We start from the raw sequence: 17822 nt of genomic DNA on the forward strand, positions 1-17822 counted from the left end.
GCCCTGAGCCTGCCCCAGCCCTGAGGGAGCTCAGCTGGCACCAGAGCACGAGCTGGTCCAGCTCTGCTCACCTTTCCTCCCCCTGAGGTGGGGTGTGGGGTCTCCAGCTCTCCTCTGCCATTGCTGAGGCCTCATAGCAGCCACCAGATCCTGGTTGTCTTTGATAAAGGTGGTTTTATTCAATATATATACTAGGGAATAGAGAACCATTATCAAAATACTGCACAAGGGAGGCAGGTAGTATTTAAAACGCAAATGGCCGAGGGTATACTTGTATATTTAATTCTTGTCATGAAATCATAAAGGCTGTATTTGCTTCCACGGGCACTTAACATTGGTACATCACTTACTTGTCCTTGAGTATTTAATTTGGGGTCTTTGCAGATGTTGATTTTTTTTCTTTGCTGGAAGCCTTTTTAGAATCAGCAGTTGATATATTTCTAGTTACTTCATCACATAAACAGAAAGAAGTTCTGATCCATTTGGTGTTTATGGGATACAGAATGAATCCATTTTTTCTTTCCTGTATCTTTTCCTGATCTGTTGAATGATCTTTGATTCGGTTCTCCTATAAAGATTTTGGAAGTCCATTTTTATGTCTTTAACTTCCTTGTTTCTTCATCTTTGTCACTTGAAAGGAGCTGAAGTGTTCATCTTTTTAAGGTTGAATGGGAAGCTTATAATCTAATGCTTGTAATAGTACACCCCAGTGGTTTGGTGTAGTAAAACACTACTGCTGAAAGGGTAAGATATATTTTAGCAAGGGTCTGAAAAGAGATGGGAAGGATGTGTGTGGGTCTGGAGTGTAACCTCCCCTCCTCCTGGCAGGCTGGTGCTCTCACGGTTCGAGTTTGAGGAAGTGTCCAGTGGAGAAAACGCCTTGGAAGTTGGAGAGGACGAGGAGGAGGTGTGGCTGTTCTGGAGGGACAGCAACAAGGAGATCCGCAGCAAGAGCATCCGGGAGCTGGCCCAGGACGCCAAGGAGGGGCAGAAGGAGGATCGGGACGTGCTCAGCTACTACAGGTTAACACCTCTCGGCAGAGCTCACAGGGCTGCCTGGGGAGGGACCAAAGCTCCTGGGTCGTGCTCAGAACAGCCTCCAGACAGGGAGGGTGAAGTCTCTCAGAAGTGAGAGCTGAAAGCACAAAGTTATTCGTGGTGAGGAGTCCGGGTATTGACACGAGCCAGTTTGAACTGATTTTGAAAAGATGGTTCAGGCTTCGAGTGTTTGCAATTCCCCAAGCACTTTGTGCCTGGTTTCCTGCTGGTGGCTGTTGGAAGAGCCCCTGCAGGTGACATCTGGGTTCCCTGTGTCCAGGGGGCACTGGGGGATTGCAGGATTTGGGTGAGTCGATGGTTTTGCTTTGGTTTGCAGGAAGTCACTGCTGTTCTCTGTGCCTCCTCCCTTCTCTCCAAGGCTTTAGTGGTCCTGGACTCCCAGCAGCACAAAGGTGACGTTGTGCTGGTGCCCCAGGCTGGGTGTGGAGGGTGTGCAGCCGTGCTTTGGGCAGCTCTGACACTGCCCAGGCCGTGCTTTGGGCAGCTCTGACACGGCTGAGGTTTCCAGATGACTTGACAAGACACCGAGTTCTTGGCATAGTGTAAGGTCAGGTTTCAGCCCAGACCGAATTCCTGTGTCTGGGTTACAAACCCCTGAGAGTCGTTGGGCAGACTCAGTTGTGGCAGTGCAGGAAGCACAAGTAGATTATTTGTTTTAAAAACCATTTTATTGTGAATAGTCTCTTCCACTGAAGTGATCAGTGGAGAATTCCTCATACCTGGTTTTATTTGAGCCTGTTGGAGCTCTAAAGGGGACTTCTTAGATCAAAGTTTTTAAAATATACTTGATTTCAAAGTAGGTATTTTGAGTGGTTTTAAATAGAATTGATGCATTTTGGTGTGTGTGTATATATTGGTATAACAATGGTAGTGTTAACTATTTTTTAGTCTGTTGTACCTCATAAACATGCTTAAAAGAAGGGCTTAGGATATGGTTTGGTTAAATTCCGTGAGGGGTACTAAAAGTGAAAGGAGTCTGCTTTCAATTAACTCTTCCTTAGGCAGCCTGGCGCTTGACAGCAGTGAGCAGCAGGCTGTGAGCACTGCTGTGTTGTCCTTTGTGGCTGAAGGTGGATCAGCACTCTGTTGGTTGGGTGTGAGCGAGGTGCCGGTGGTCGGTTCATGGACTGACAGGCTCAGCACCGAAGTTCAGTTTTTCTCTACCAGTTCTCTCACCGGAGGGAGCAGAGCTCAGTAGTTGTTTCATCAGGTGCCTGATGGTTGAAGACTGTGTTGTTTTCTCAGGGAAAAGTGTGCCTTCAGCACCTGTAAGAAGCCTTTGGCCTTACGCAGAATTTAGGCTGAGTTGCCTTAAGTGTTGTTTGCGTTCTGCTGGAGCTTTCACGAAAAACGTTATTTATTATTTCCTGTGAGGGTGGGCAGGCCCTGGCACAGGGTGCCCAGAGCAGCTGCGGCTGCCCCTGGATCCCTGGCAGTGCCCAAGGCCAGGCTGGAGCAGCCTGAGACAGTGGGAGGTGTCCCTGCCGTGGCAGGGGTGAAACATCTCGAAAGCGCCTCCAACCCCAACCATTCAATTTAATGATATTTAATTATATTTATTTAATGAGTGAGTCTTACTTATTCTGTGCTGTTTCACTTTCTCTGTCGTTCCACTGTTTGCTAGTGTTTGATGAGTGCTTTATTTTTTCCACAGTCAGGATGGAGCTGTATTACTAGACAGTATAAAATTATTTCTATTGATACACGAGTGTATCAGTATCCTTCATAGTATACTTTGTATATATTTATATAGGCTTTCTATATATGCTTTATATATGTTTGTTTTATATTTATGCTTTCTCTATCTGCTTTATATTTATGCTTTATAGATGCACTTTATTTTACATATATTTATATATAATATATATTTATATATAAAAGTGTATATTATATGTATTTATATATACTTTGTGTCCAATGTATAAAGTACATTGTGTATATATTTACTTTACAGTACACAGGAAATCAATTCATAAGCTTCAAGCCTACATAAATTAAAGCGTATCATTTCCTTTTTTTTGTTTTCCTTCCCCCCCCCCCCCCCAAAGATACCAGCTGAACCTCTTTGCCCGCATGTGCCTTGACCGGCAGTACTTGGCCATCAACGAGATCTCGGGGCAGCTGGACGTGGACCTGATCCTGCGCTGCATGGCCGACGAGAACCTGCCCTACGACCTGCGCGCCTCCTTCTGCCGCCTCATGCTGCACATGCACGTGGACAGGGACCCCCAGGAGCAGGTGACCCCCGTCAAATACGCCCGCCTCTGGTCCGAGATCCCCTCCGAGATCGCCATCGACGAGTGAGTGCCCTGCTGTGAGGCAGAGATGGGCAGGGCACCTCTTCTTCATGCTGTGATAGCCCATCTTCCTTCTCTCCCCTCCTTTTTCTTTCTCTCTCTCCTCCTTTTTATTCTCTCTCTCCTCCTTTCTCGCCCCCCTCCTCAGCCCTTTAATTCTAACTGGTCAGTAATTTGTTGCTGCCCTGTTTGGTGGTCAGCAGCTGCTGGAGTTTGTGCTCACCCCAGACTTTCCTCTCCGAAGGGGTTTGCGTTCTTGTCTCCTGGGTACAAGATGCTTCACTCGGGTGCCAGTCCCTCCTCTTGGTTCCCCCAGGACAGGCTGATGTGCGGCTGATTCTCAGGGATTCCCTCCAGGCCAGCTGTTTGCTGTACTTAGCCAAAGTAGCCAGCCTGAGCCGTAATTTTAAAGGCTTTTCTTTTGTAAGGGAACGTCAGTCCTAAAGCCGTGCATTGTTTATACAGGTGCTGTTTGTAAATAAATCAGGCACCCCATAATATGTTGCTGGGAAGGAGATCAGCTCCCTTATACCATGTGTGGGATGAGCTCGGTGGTCGCAGCGTGTCTGGGCAGGGGAAGGGCGTTCCTCTCTCCTCCTGCCCCATGTACTTGGAGGAACCAGACAGTTGTTAAGCTTGGAAAAGCCACAGAATCGTTAAGCTTGGAAAAGCCCTTCAAGCTCAACGTTCACCACTGAGCCGTGTCCCCAAGTGCCGCATCCACGCTTTGGGACACTTTGGAGCCATCCCTGATGGTGCTTTCACCACTGCCCTGGGCCCTTGTCCCAGGGCTTGACCACTGTTCCCAGTGAAGACCTTTTCACTAAAATCTCTCCAAACCTCCCAGTTTGAGGCCATTTCCTCTGAGTGGGGTCCCCTCAGGGCAGATTGTTCTTCTGGGAGCTCACCACCACCAGCAGGAACAAGGGGGAAGATGCTCAAAACGTTTCCCCTTCCTGAACTTCCAGTGGAAATCCTCTGGCACACTGCTCAAAAACCTACACAAAACCACAGCTGGAGCAGGCACATGGTTTCTTGATCACTTGTATTAACTCTGTAATTAATAATTCCAAATTTATAGCACTCAACTGTTCAGAGCTCATTTTGTTTTTTGGTTGGAGAAAATGAACACCTGAAATTAATGTTACGTGTTAGGAATTTAAGTCTCGTCAATGTTAATGCTGGTGTTCAGTGGTTTCTGGTATTTTCCCTCCTTGCCAGCCTGGTTTTCGCTGCTGAGACAGATGCAGTAGATAATAAATCAAATTTAAAGGCCAAAATATAAACCCAAATGGTTTTAGCTCTGCCAGAGGCTCACCAGTGATAAGTGATCAAACAGGAAGCAGGAGTATTTTGGGGGGGTAGTGGGATTGTCCTTCTCAAAGTCACTCTGCACATACTGAGGAAAAAATCCCCTAGAATTTATATTAAAAATTAATATCTGCTTTGCATATATATTGGTTTTATCTGGAGGAAAAATACCATCCCCACTCAGCCTCTCTTGGCCACCCGTTGTCCTCAGTGCTGCACATCCCTTGTCATTGTTTCCACTCAAATAATGAGCATTGCTTTTTCTGGGTTTTGGGACAAAATTGTCTTTTTTGTTTTGTTTTGTTTTCCTCAGACATTTTAAAATAGTACCCAATGAGCATATGGGATAAACCAACAAAAGCCAGGAAATTCTGGTGTCAGTGTCCTGACTCCCTCGTTTGGATAAATTATTTACCAGCCTTTAGCTTTTCTTGGATTTTGACAAACCGATGAAAAATTCTACTGGGGGGAAAAGAGCCCTGTGTATTTGCATGCTAAGTTTTGTTTTCTTTTTTGTTTTGTTCTTTTTTTTTCCCCTCTTCAGCTATGATAGCAGTGGAACTTCCAAAGATGAAATTAAGGAGAGATTTGCACAAACAATGGAATTTGTAGAGGAATATTTAAGAGATGTGGTGTGTCAGAGGTTCCCTTTCTCTGATAAAGAGAAAAATAAACTCACTTTTGAGGTAGTTATCCAGTTCTGATTTTATCCTGTTCATTTTTTTTTTTTTTTGCGGAATGGTGGTTGTTTTTTCGGCACCAGGTAGTTTGGCAAGTAATTAGTGAGTGTAATTAATGAGTGCTGAGCCTCAGCTGGCTCCTTTCTCCTCATGCAAATAACCCCACTGAAGTTTGCAATGATGGTTCTTGAAATACAGTGAATGAACGTGAGTTTATGCGTGAGGTTTGCAGCAGCCTTGTTTACTCTCCGTGCTCTCAGTGTTATTGCAAAGCCAGGCTTTGCTGGGATAAATATCTCAAAAACCAAACACTGTCTGCACCCACAGAGAGTCTTCAGGGCTTATAGTGATGTTCACCAAGAGAAAAAGTGTCCTGGGACTTACTGACCTGTGAAAACAGTCTGTGCAAATAAAATGCAGCAAATCCATGCGGCAAAGAACCGTTAATTTAAGAAAAGCTGTGGTAGTCTGTAAAAAATACAGCTGATGGAGTATACTTCTGATAATGGGCCTACATTAAATATTTGCCCTGCATGTCGTATTTGTATGTGGATCTTTATGGGGTGGACTTGTGGGGAAACTTAGTGACTTGGAAGTTGCAAAGCTCACCTTTATGGGTGTGATATCCTTTTTGTAAGACAGTGATAGAAGTTATGTGTCCCTTCCCTCTAGTCTTGCCCTGTTTTATAATGAGACAAGTACAGTCTGATTTTGTAGCTATAGAATGTCAGTTGTGGATACAGACATTACTGCAAATAGAAAACTTTCTGATGTGATGTAGAACTAGACAGTCTTGCAGAATTCCCAGATATTGTGATAAAATGTGACCCTCAGCCAGGTTCTTGATCTTGTCACTGTGTTAAGACAACTTGACTGTGTTAGCAAAATGTTTAGTATTAATCAGGCTTTTTATTGTTATTTTGGTAGGTTGTTAACTTAGCCAGAAATCTGATATATTTTGGTTTCTACAACTTCTGTGACCTCCTCAGACTAACCAAAATCCTCCTTGCTATATTAGACTGTGTGCACATCACTACCATCTTCCCTATTACCAAGATGGCAAAAGGCGAGGAAAGTAAAGGTAAGGCTGGCAAGTGTAGGACAGAAAGTTCTTGGGTGGCTCTGGTTCATCTCAAAATGTCACTGTGGGCTGGAACCATGAAGTCACACAACATCCTGGGCTGGAAGGGACCCACAGGATCATCCAGTGCAGCTCCTGGCCCTGCACAGACACCCCAAATCATACCCTGGACATCCCTGGAGTGGTGTCCAAACCCTCCTGGAGCTCTGGCAGCCTCGGGGCCGTGCCCATTCCCTGGGGAGCCTGGGCAGTGCCAGCCCCCTCTGGGGGAAGAACCTTTCCCTAAAATCCAACCTAAACTCCCCTGGTCCAGCTCCAGGCACTCCCTGGGTGCTGTTCCCTGTCCCAGAGCAGAGATGGGAGCTGCAGCCCCCAGTGAGGTCTGAGCTCTGCTCCATCTGCACAGACCAAGTGATCTCAGCTGCTCCTCACACCCCTTCTCCTCTAGTCTCTTCCCCATCTTTGTGACCTCCTTTGGGTTCTCTCTAACGTCCTTAGATCTTACATTCTGGACCCCAAAGCTGCCTCCAGGACTGGAGGTGAGGCTGCTGCAGTGCAGAGCAGGGTGGGCAGTGATGCTGTGCCTGGAAATCTCCTTTCTGCCCATGGCTTGGCTGTAAAGCTGAGTAGTGCCTGTGCTGGCAGAGGGCAGGGGACCTCTCCAGGCACTGCAGTGCTGCTGTCGGCTCCCCCTGTCCCGTGGATGTGTCACGCTGAGACAGTTTCTCTTTGTAGGATGTGGCCGGTGCTTGCCCTGTTAGTGCAGTCCCATTGCACCACGCTAACGCTGCTGTTTCCTCTCTGAAGGGAGCAATGTGATGAGGTCCATCCACGGCGTGGGGGAGCTGATGACCCAGGTGGTGCTCAGGGGTGGGGGGTTCCTGCCCATGACTCCCCTGGCAGCTGCCCCCGAGGGGAATGTCAAGCAGAGTGAGCCGGAGAAGGAGGACATCCTGGTCATGGACACCAAGCTGAAGATCATTGAGATCCTCCAGGTACCACCACGCTGATGTGGCTTCTCGTGCTGTCCTCCAGCATTCATTGTGTCCTGCTGCCTCTTTATGTGTTTCTGATTCTCAAACTGAGAAAGTATTGCAAAGGTGACCTTGTCAGGCACAGGGCTCTCGGCTTGTTTATGCCAATATTATGCATTATTGAAAGAATTGATTAGAGAAGAGTTTGCAGGAGGAATTAGTGGTTTTAGCAGTGATTTGTAAATATCTGACCTGAGGCAGAGCTGTCGTTTTCCACCCTGTTGTGTTCCCAATTTCTCTCGGTCTGCAGGGCCATCTGAAGTGCCCTGAGGAATGGGGAGATCTCGAGGCTCCTCTTGGCAGGGCCATCAGCCTGACGAGTGTTTTCAGCATGCACAGCCAGCCTCTCCCATCTCTGGTTTTCTCACTTGCTCACCCCAAAGTCTTTGGGACGCACACGTTTTTTCCTTGTTATTATTGCCCTGAGATGAATCTTCCCTCTCAGAGTGTAGGAGTCCTTTCTGTGCTCCGTGACTTCAGCGAGGTCCTGGGGGTCAGAATGCTGCCAGAGCCTGGTGGGCGAAGGCAGGAGAGCAGCAGGAGAGCCGTGCTTTTCCTTCCCCGTGCCCCGTGGGAGGCTGCACCCTTCCCTCAGCAGCAGATGCAGCACAGGGGAGGCTCCATTCCTTCCTTGCACCATTGCTAATTTTAGCTCAAGCCAGAGCTGCTCTCGTGGCCTGGCATGTGCAGGGGGATGTTTCAGTGTGCCAGCATTCCCTGTCACCAGGGGCCGTTCAAATGGCATTAAGCATTTTCCCCAAAAGCTGCAAGAGCTCTGAGTGTTCTTGGCTTTGTAGCTCCTTCCTTGAGAGGAAGAGACCATGGGGAAGGTGGTCTCTGCTAGGCTGGAGGTTTCTCTGGCACCAGCTGGTCCAGCCCAGCTGAAGTGGTGACTGGGATGGCACAGCCTGGCTCCTGGCAGCTCGTGTCCTGCTCCTGTGTCCCAGCACCCCGGGAGAGCAGCAGCACGTGTTCAGGATGGAGATGGAAATGCTGCTTTCCTTTCCTGGGGGACGGGCCAAGGATGCCAGCATCACACAGGAATGAGGCACCAAAACTCTGCCAAAATGTTTTACTCATCAGTGTTTATTGTGTGTGTGTATCATGCTCGTTGAAATCCCTGGAAAATATTACTGAGTTCTGGGGATTTGTAAGGCAACATTTGGCGATCTTAGAAAGATGGAATCCCAGAATGGTTTGGGTTCAAAAGGACCTTGAAGCTCATCCAGTTCCACTCCCTGCCATGGGGAGGGACACCTTCCACTGTCCCAGGTTGCTCCAAACCCTGTCTAGCCTGGCTTTGGGCACTGCCAGGGATCCAGGGGCAGCCGCAGCTGCTCTGGGCACCCTGTGCCAGGGCCTGCCCGCCCTGGGTGACTTTTCCAGGTTAAATCCACATCTCTGCTCAGTTCATGTTGCACATTGGTAGCTCTGCTTTGTGTGAATTGTAGATGGGGTGGAAACACCCCAACGTTATTTCAACGTTTCTCCTACTTCTGTACCATCAGTTTATTTTGAACGTGAGGTTGGACTACAGGATCTCCTGCCTGCTTTGTATATTTAAACACGAATTTGATGAAAGCAATGCCCAGATGTCCGAATCCCCCACTGGGAGCAGTAGTCAAGAAATGCCAGCTAATGTACCAGGTGGGTTATTTGGTGAGGAATGAGGTTGTGTTGTATCAGGGAAGACTCTGGAATCTTCAAGGGGCTCATGGGATGATTGTTTCAGGTCCCCACTTGCCGTTTGAAATGTTTTTAAGCCGGAAAAAACATCTTTGCTGCCACTCCGACCTCATGTATTTGTCTTGTTTATTTTTTCAGGAACCCTGGATTTTGAGCACATCGAAGAGCAAGCTGAGGGGATCTTTGGTGGAAGGAAAGTATCTCTTCGCAGGTGCTAGTCGAGGGGGAGTCCCCAGGCTGGAGGGTTCCCAAGGAGTGGGGACTGGGAAAACAGCTGCCACAGCTACCCAGGCTTCAGTTTCCTAAAATGGCTTTGGGGCAGCTTAGAGCAGGGTCCATTTGGATCAAAAACCAGGGATAAGGAGCAGGGGTTCTTCAGCCAGAAGAACCATCAGGGAAGGGCTCTGTGCTGTGGGTGCAAGCCAAGGTGCACGATTAGTGCATCTCAGCTCGATGCTGCAGTAAAATATCAGTACTATTTGCCCCCTTATTTAAAAGTAAGAAAAAAACCCAAAAGTGGTTTTTCTGCCACTGCTAAGAGGACTTAGAAGCTGCTGGGACCCTCGGTCTAATGTGCTGGTTGACTCCTGCTGTGTTTGCAGTGAGGAGAACACCCCTCTGGACTTGGATGATCACGGGGGCAGGACTTTCCTCCGGGTCCTGCTGCATTTAACTATGCACGATTACCCTCCCCTGGTGTCCGGTGCACTGCAGCTGCTCTTCCGGCACTTCAGCCAGAGACAAGAAGTCCTTCAGGCTTTCAAGCAGGTACCTGTGTGTTTGGAGAGAGTTATTCCTCATCTGAATGTGTTTATGGCAGCTGACCCCAGCCCTTTCTGTGCAACTAACGGCTTTGCCTCTCTCTAAGGTTCAACTGCTCGTTACCAGCCAAGATGTTGACAACTACAAGCAGATCAAACAAGATCTGGACCAGCTGAGGTCAATAGTGGAGAAATCTGAGCTCTGGGTGTACAAAGGCCAAGGTCCTGATGAGGCCATGGACAGTGTGCCAGGTGAAAACGAGCACAAGAAGAAAGAGGTAATTCGGTTGTGTTTGGGTGAATTTGGGTGGGTGTTGGGAGGGTGTAGCTGCTTTCAGAACTGTGACAAGGCCCACCTTCCCAGCACACTGCCTAGGTGAGGTTCTCTCTACTGCTTTCAGGTTGAGGCAGGAATGAGAGGAGGACTTGAGCCAGGTGATGCCCGGGAGCAGCCTGAGGTGTCACCTTTAGGGTCTAACAGGGCTGGTTTGGGTTTGCTCTGGCTCCCCAGCTGTGTCCTTTCAGCACTGACCGATGGATTTGTGCAGTCAAAAGTACCTCAAGTACGGTAAGGGCAGAGCTGTGAACTGCTCAGGTGGTGCATTTTGAGTCACGGCACTTGACTAAATGACAGCAGAGAACTGTGCTTTATCTCTACCAGATAACACAGGATTTTCCCAACGTGCACATCTGGCTTAGAGCTCTTTGAGCATCTTTTGCTTCTGTATAATTTGCAATCAAATAGGAAAGACTGGATGAGGGGATGCAAGAAGCAGTCCCTGGTTTAGGAGCATTTATTGCTGGAAGTAAATTCAAGTAATCCACTTGTTGCTTTTCTTGTACACATTGCTGTGAGGAATCTCTTGGTATTTGTGCAGTGACAGCTTAATAGCAATAGAGAGGGAGAGAAAGGAAGGGGTTTTCTTTGAGGGGAGACTTGATTAGAGACAGAATGTGACAGGCAAAGGACAGGAGGTTGCTGCCTCTGAAATCATCCCACCCTCACCTTATTTTGTGTCCTAGAGGTCAATGTGACTTGACAGGATAATTGTGTGTGCTTTTCTGAGGCTGTCAGAGAGCTGGAGGATGACAATCCTTCCCAGGAGGAGAGCGGGCGCTATCCTAGAACGGTAATTTTAGCCTTCATGTAGACAGTAGTATAAGCTACTAATAAATTGTCTGATTTTATCCTCAGGAAGGTCACAGCAAGTCTCAAAAGCCTGAAAGTACTAGCAGCTACAACTACCGGGTAGTAAAAGAGGTAAAACTTTGCTTCTTGATAGTTCACTGGAAGTGTAAATGAGTAACAGAGCTCTGGAGAGCTGCAGTCAGAGGGAGGCACCCAGGAAAGTCTGAGTCACTCTGCCATTGTGGAAACTATTTGCTGAGTAATAACAAATCCCAACTTGAATGAGAAGCCAGGATAGAATAAGCACGACGTGTGTATTCTTTCCTTAAGAATGGATTAGTGAGAAACGTGACGTGTGCTGCTGTCTCGATGGTAACGCAATATTTCTATTGTTAAGGACTACAAAGGCAGTAAGCAAGGGGAGAAGCCATTTAATTTGCCCTGTCCTGAGTACCTTGCACTCAAAGCCACCGTGCTGTTGAAATTTAACGTAGCAAATACCAGATGGAGAACGTGCTGTGGTGCTGGTGTGGTGTGAGCTAAAGGTGTGCCTGTGGCTCTGCTGTGGAGCTTGATGTTGGGTTCACTTGACACGGCTGAGTTCTGCAGGAGCATAGAATCTCAGAATTGTAGAGTGTCCTGAGGTGGAAGGGACCCACAAGGAGCATCCGAGTCCAGCAGCCCTAGTCAGATGCCACGGATGGAGCCCGGGCCACGAGGGGCTGCCTGGAGCCGCCCTGCTCCCTGCAGATGAGTTGGTCCCTGGCGCTGCTCTCTGGGACCTGGCGTTCTCTGGAAGAAAAGCCAGAGTTGGGGCTCTAAGGCCAGTGTCTCCTGCAGATCCTGCTGCGGCTCAGCAAGCTCTGCGTGCAGGAAGGGGCCTCGGTGAGGAAGAGCAGGAAGCAGCAGCAGCGACTCCTGAGGAACATGGGAGCCCACGCCGTGGTGCTGGAGCTGCTGCAGATCCCTTATGAGAAGGTGGGGCTTTGTGTCACCTTGACAGGCTTTTCATACCTCCTCTGAACCTTCCTGGACCTCCTCCCTGTAGATTGGATGCACAGAGGCTGGTTTATGCAGCCTCACAGTCTGTAAAATACCCGCACTCAGAACGAGCTCAGACAAACCCTGTTTGTTTGAAGCCTTTGGATGTACAGCTGTGTACTGTTACCTGAAGAAACACTCAAGCATCATACTTCAGAATTAAGGCTCAGCTCTGAGCTTTCCATGTGAGGCAGGTGCTGCCTTGAGGTTCAGCTGTGTTGGTGGAAGCAAGACCCTCGTTGTGAGGCAGCTCTGTGAGCACCGTCCTGGGAACAAGGAGGGAAGGGAGGGTGCCTGATCCCCCGGGGTTTTATGAGCAGTAGGTACAGACCCTCCTCCAGCTGTGGAGTCCTAAACTCCCCTTTAGAGGTGAATAAATGGCTCTCCAGGCGAGGTCTGCTGCTCCTCATCAGCCGTTTCAGTGCTGCCACTTGCCAGCTGGGCGGGTTGGAGCCCTCTGGGCCTGGGTTGTGCCTGTGAGCCTGCAGGGCGCCAGGCTGTGCTGACACTGCGCACCCCAAGGTCTTCAGGTTGGCTGCTCATTAATCACAGCTGACAGGAATTCATCAGTACAGGGGTGAGGCACCTCTTCACATTTTCCCGGTCACTCTGCTGTCCTCTGTTCCAAACTCGCCAGGTTTCTGAGAACCAGTAATTCTGCACAGTAGCTTTGATTAATGTTAATTCTCCTGGTTTCTTGCGTCATATTTTGCTAAGAAAATTGGCAGCAAAAACGCCCTTCAACACCTTCTCACCACCTTCCTGTCCCCTAGATGTGAACGTGTGTTGGACAGGGAGTGGTGGAAGGGGTTTCACCCTTGGAAAAAAATGAAATTCCTTACAAATAAAAACAGTCATTTCCCAAAGGGCGGCTTCTGCCCTCGGCAGATTGGGAATCCACGCTGACGTCAGAGGAAGGGCACAGGTTCCCCAGCAGTGCTTGGAAGGCTGTGAAGAGCGTGGAGGTTCCAGTAAAGATAAATTGGGCTGGGCTGGTGCAACAGCAACTTTTCCATCCCTGCTTTGCCACGAGCTCCCCTGTCCGTGGCTGCGGGAAGGCGCTGCAGTGGAACGTGGCAGCTTTCCTGGGCAGCCCCGAGGTGATGATGTGTGGTTTGGCCGAGGGGCTGGGATGTTCAGAAGAATAGAAGTGACTCAAGCACGTTGCTGGCAGGCCTGGCTGTGGAATAGGCACTTTTAGAGGATGAACTACTGTAATTTCTATTACGGGCTTTATTTTTGACGCTCTTTGGAAGCGTGGAGCTGGCCCAGCTCATCCTGAACGTCTGTGAACTGGGTGGAGGTTTGTTTTCCTTTGGGGTGTGAGGGACGTGACAGTTCCCTTGCTGGAGCTGTGGCTCATCTTGTGCTCACCTCAAGGTGAACCTTTGCATTCCTTTTAACCCCCTCTTCTTTGTCATGCAATGCCAGGCTGAAGACACGAGGATGCAGGAGATAATGAAGCTCGCGCACGAGTTCCTGCAGAACTTCTGTGCTGGGAACCAACAGAACCAGGCCTTGCTGCACAAGCACATAAACCTGTTCCTTAACCCAGGGGTAAGAATAACCTCAGGCCGTGATTTTTTTTTTTGTCCTAGCGAGAGAAAGGGACTGGATTGTCCTTGGTGATACCTCTGGGGCTGTTCTGTTGCAAGGTTGGTTGAAGAGGTCACATTTTATTTTCGTTCTGAAGCCTCAAAAGTTGGCAAGATGTTTGTTTAGGGCAGTTTCAGTGTAGAAAGTTCAAGAGGCTGAAGTGGAGTGAAAAACAGGCTGAGATAGGAGCGGTGGTGTTGAAAGCTGAGGTCGTCAGCAAAGTCCCCTTCAGCCCTGCGCCTGCAGGAGTGTTGGCTTTACCCTGACTTCGGTGGGGATGTGGTGGGTTGTTGATTTTCTGATTTTTTGCTGCCTTTCATCCCCTCCGTCAGATCCTGGAAGCAGTGACAATGCAGCACATTTTCATGAACAACTTCCAGCTCTGCAGCGAGATCAACGAGCGCGTGGTTCAGCACTTCGTCCACTGCATCGAGACGCACGGCAGGAACGTTCAGTACATCAAGTTCCTGCAGACCATCGTCAAGGCAGAGGGGAAATTCATTAAGAAATGCCAAGATATGGTAATGGCTGAGGTGAGAGCTGCAGAGATTTGCAGGGTCTGAACAGAAGTTTGCACATAGCAGTTGGTGAACATGACAAATTGATCCTCTCGCTTCGGGGACTGCCAAGAAGCTGACAGCTCTCACCGTGCAAAAAGAGCATTGCAGCTCCCAGGAAGCTCAGGATTTTTTGTGACCAAAAGCTCTCTGAGCTCTTGACTCACAGGTGTAACAAGGGGTTGTGTTAATGGCAGGAGTTACTTCCCAGGCCTGTGCACGGCGGCGTGTAGGTGGGGTTATGAAAGCAAGAGTGCCTTTGTCTGGTAAAAGTGGCTTGAAGAGAAGCGGTTGAATTTCAGGATCATTGAAGCAGAAGGAGAATTTCACCGTGACAGCATTTTGGTGGGAATTTTTGGTGAAATCATTGAAGCACCATAGAATCACCTTCCACTGTCCCAGGGTGCTCCAAGCCCCCCCAATCTGGCCTTGGGCGCTTCCAGGGATGGGACAGCCGCAGCTGCTCTGGGCACCCTGTGCCAGGGCCTCACCACCCATATTATTCCTGCCATCTAAACCTGCTCAGTCTGAGGCCATCCCCCTTTGTCCTGTCGCTACAAGCCCTTCAAACAGTCTGAGCAGGATGTACTTACTCAGCTGTCCAAGTGCTGAAGGGGAAGAAGATGAGGATTGGCTTTAGGTGTGTGGGTAATTGGAAACTGGGGAGTCAGGACAAAAGGGAGAGGTAAGAGAAGGGTGGATGAGTGCCTTTAAGTGGGAAATCGGATGGGATCTGTTAGGCAGATCTGCACATCTGATGGGATGTTTTGGCCTCCTCAGCAGGGGGAGCCCCAGGATCAGATTTGTTGTATCTGGCTGTTGAGCATCGATCCTGATAGATGGGTTGAAAATCTTCCATATTTCAGCTCAAAACCAGCTTCATGAGCTTCTCAACGCGTAGTCGAGTGTGAGATGCTCAGCAAGGGGCTGCCCCGGGGTCAGCAGCTGCCCTGGGGGTTTTCCTCTGCATTTTATCCTGCTGTTCTTCCCAAACCCTGTGGGAGGACAGCCCTGGATCCCTCCAGCTGTGTGCCCAGCCTGGACCAGGGCTCAGTTTACTCCATCTCCTTCCCTTCCTGGAGTTCCAGGAGGTGTGAGCTGCTCGGAAATCGTGGCCAGCCAGGTGTCAAATGTGAAGCTGATGGAAATCTTCAGTGTGTGACTTAACGTGCCACTCCCTGGCCTTGGAAAATGGCAGGGGTTTGTTGGGAAGGGTGGAAGGAGTGAGCCCTGCAGTCCTCCCTTCCCCTGTGCCCTGGGCAGCTGTCCACCAGCACAGGGCTGGCCACAGCTGTGTTAGAAAGTCACCCGGGGTGACAGACGTGAGATGGAAAGGCACAGTGGAAAGTCACAGACTTCTAGGCACAGCTTCTGGCTAAGCAGGCACCTGGAGTGGCTGTGAACTTCTTCAGCAGTTCAGAAGTGGTCAGTCAGTGGGAAATGTGCTCCTGGGGCCCTGTGTCCCCGAGGAGCAGCAGTGGGGACGTGCAGTGGGACAGCCCCCAGCGAGGGGAGTGCCGTGGGGGGATCCCGGGCTTTGCTGTGCTGATGGGATGTTCTCCTTGCCCTGTAGCTGGTGAATGCAGGGGAAGATGTGCTGGTGTTCTACAACGACAGAGCCTCCTTCCAGACCCTGGTGCAGATGATGAGGTCGGAGAGGGACCGGATGGACGAGAACAGCCCCCTGATGTACCACATCCACCTGGTGGAGCTGCTGGCTGTGTGCACAGAGGGCAAAAACGTCTACACGGAGATCAAATGCAACTCCCTCCTCCCTCTGGATGACATTGTCAGGGTGGTGACCCACGAGGATTGCATACCTGAGGTGAGGGCTTACAGGAGAGCTGGGCTGTTTGTGGTTCAGATGTGCTGGGTGTGGGAGAGAGAGGGCTGGTGCTGCTGAGTCTGGCCTGGCCAGGGGGTTGGTGCAGGTGGGCACCAGGATGGGAGACTGGGGTCCTTCCCTGCTGCCGCTGTTGGCACCCCCAGCCTACCTGGACAGTCAAGTTAAATCCTTTTATACTTCCTCCTTACCCTGAGAGTGGGAATGTGCTGGTGTACTTGGTTATTTTATAAGGTTCTTGAGGCAGAGAGGTTTCTGGATGTGCTGCTAACCTTGAACAGATGGTTCTGCAGAAGTGGAAATTATTATTATGCTGACGTTTTGTCTGCAGTAATCCTGGTGCTTTTTTATTGGATGGTGTCTTGCCATTCATGGCATTAAATTTCACCAGTGTTTAAGTAAAAGGGAGAAGCAGAATTCCAAATGATCTATGTAGCAGCTTTAATGTGACATTATATTCATTCATGCCACCATTCAGGTTTTTATTCTTTATGAATTATTTTCTCTACTTTCAGGTCAAAATAGCGTACATCAACTTCTTGAATCACTGCTATGTGGACACCGAAGTAGAAATGAAAGAGATTTACACCAGTAATCACATGTGGAAGCTGTTTGAGAACTTCCTGGTTGACATCTGTCGGGTAATGTATCTGCACCAAGGAACTGAGTTCAGAAAGCTTAAAAACCTCTTTAATCCAGAGCAGTAAGGATAAGACACTCCAGTGCATCGAGGCAATAAGTGCCCTGAATACTCTGTTCCTGCAAATATGTGCCTCCTTTTCCTTATGCCTGCGGATTTCATTAGTCATATTCCATGGAACACATTCATATTTTCCTTTTTAAAAGAAACATAAAAAGCCAAGCCCAAACCCAGCGAAGCTCCACACCCTGCTCCTTTGTCCAGTGCCTTTTCTGTCCTGCCACCTGGCCTGCTTATTCTGGCCAGGATCGCTGAGCTCCTTCCTGAGCAGCACTCAGCGTTTTTTGGCAGGTCAGGACAGATTGTTTTCCAGGCTCGGTGTTTATTTGGCCATATGGCTTTTTGCCTGGGATTCCAAGTATTTCCCCATACGAAAGCATTACACCTCAGTCCTCCCCATCCTGCTCCTGCTTTCCTCCAAGGCGCTGTGGTTTTTTTCCCTGCCCCCAGCCGTGCTCTGTGCCAGCACATCAAACCAGGAACTTTGCTTTGCTCCGGCGTGTGCTGGAAGTGCAGAGCCCCGGTGCCATCGGTGTCACTGGGGACAGCACACCATGAAATGAGGAATTGCAGCCTCAGCTGCTCCTGACTGACCCTGCTCCGCTTTGTGCTGCAGGCCTGCAACAACACCAGCGACAGGAAGCACGCGGACTCCATCCTGGAGAAGTATGTGACCGAGATCGTCATGAGCATCGTCACCACCTTCTTCAGCTCGCCCTTCTCTGACCAGAGCACCACCCTGCAGGTGGGGAAATGCACGGGGACGCAGCAGGAAGAGCGCTGCCAAGGCACTTGTGTTCTCTCCCACTTTGGTGCCGTTTAGCAGGGCAAAAAAAACCCAGGAGCAGCGGTGGTGTAGTTGTGGAGCAAATGCCTCGCCGTTCTTGCTGACCAGAGTGGTCTTTTTGCTGTAGAAATGGAAAAACACGTAGGTCACGGTACAAGTGTTCTTCCAGAGAAGCTCAAGTGTCACGTTAATTCATCAGTGGACTCAGCTCTGTGCTACCACCAAGGGCTTTTGGAGAGAGCTGCTGTGTGTCATTGAAT

General features: G+C 49.3%; 1 protein-coding gene across 1 annotated transcript in view; it reads left to right on the forward strand.

The window, feature by feature from the left end:
- ITPR1 (inositol 1,4,5-trisphosphate receptor type 1) overlaps positions 1-17822 on the forward strand; it is a 158615-nt gene that overhangs the window by 62314 nt on the left and 78479 nt on the right. Inside the window, exons 19-34 of the mRNA XM_066195842.1 lie at positions 829-1023; positions 3108-3359; positions 5212-5353; positions 6275-6428; positions 7236-7423; positions 8971-9109; positions 9287-9345; positions 9755-9916; positions 10017-10187; positions 11105-11170; positions 11879-12016; positions 13511-13636; positions 14008-14208; positions 15806-16057; positions 16591-16716; positions 17392-17520. Coding sequence (XP_066051939.1) covers positions 829-1023; positions 3108-3359; positions 5212-5353; positions 6275-6428; positions 7236-7423; positions 8971-9109; positions 9287-9345; positions 9755-9916; positions 10017-10187; positions 11105-11170; positions 11879-12016; positions 13511-13636; positions 14008-14208; positions 15806-16057; positions 16591-16716; positions 17392-17520 — 2500 coding nt within the window. The remainder of the gene's footprint in view (positions 1-828; positions 1024-3107; positions 3360-5211; positions 5354-6274; positions 6429-7235; positions 7424-8970; positions 9110-9286; positions 9346-9754; positions 9917-10016; positions 10188-11104; positions 11171-11878; positions 12017-13510; positions 13637-14007; positions 14209-15805; positions 16058-16590; positions 16717-17391; positions 17521-17822) is intronic.

The sequence above is a fragment of the Chamaea fasciata genome, unplaced genomic scaffold (genome assembly GCF_029207755.1).
Source record: "Chamaea fasciata isolate MVZ Bird 193981 ecotype frontalis unplaced genomic scaffold, bChaFas1.0.hap1 SCAF_13, whole genome shotgun sequence".
Classification (NCBI taxonomy): domain Eukaryota; kingdom Metazoa; phylum Chordata; class Aves; order Passeriformes; family Sylviidae; genus Chamaea; species Chamaea fasciata.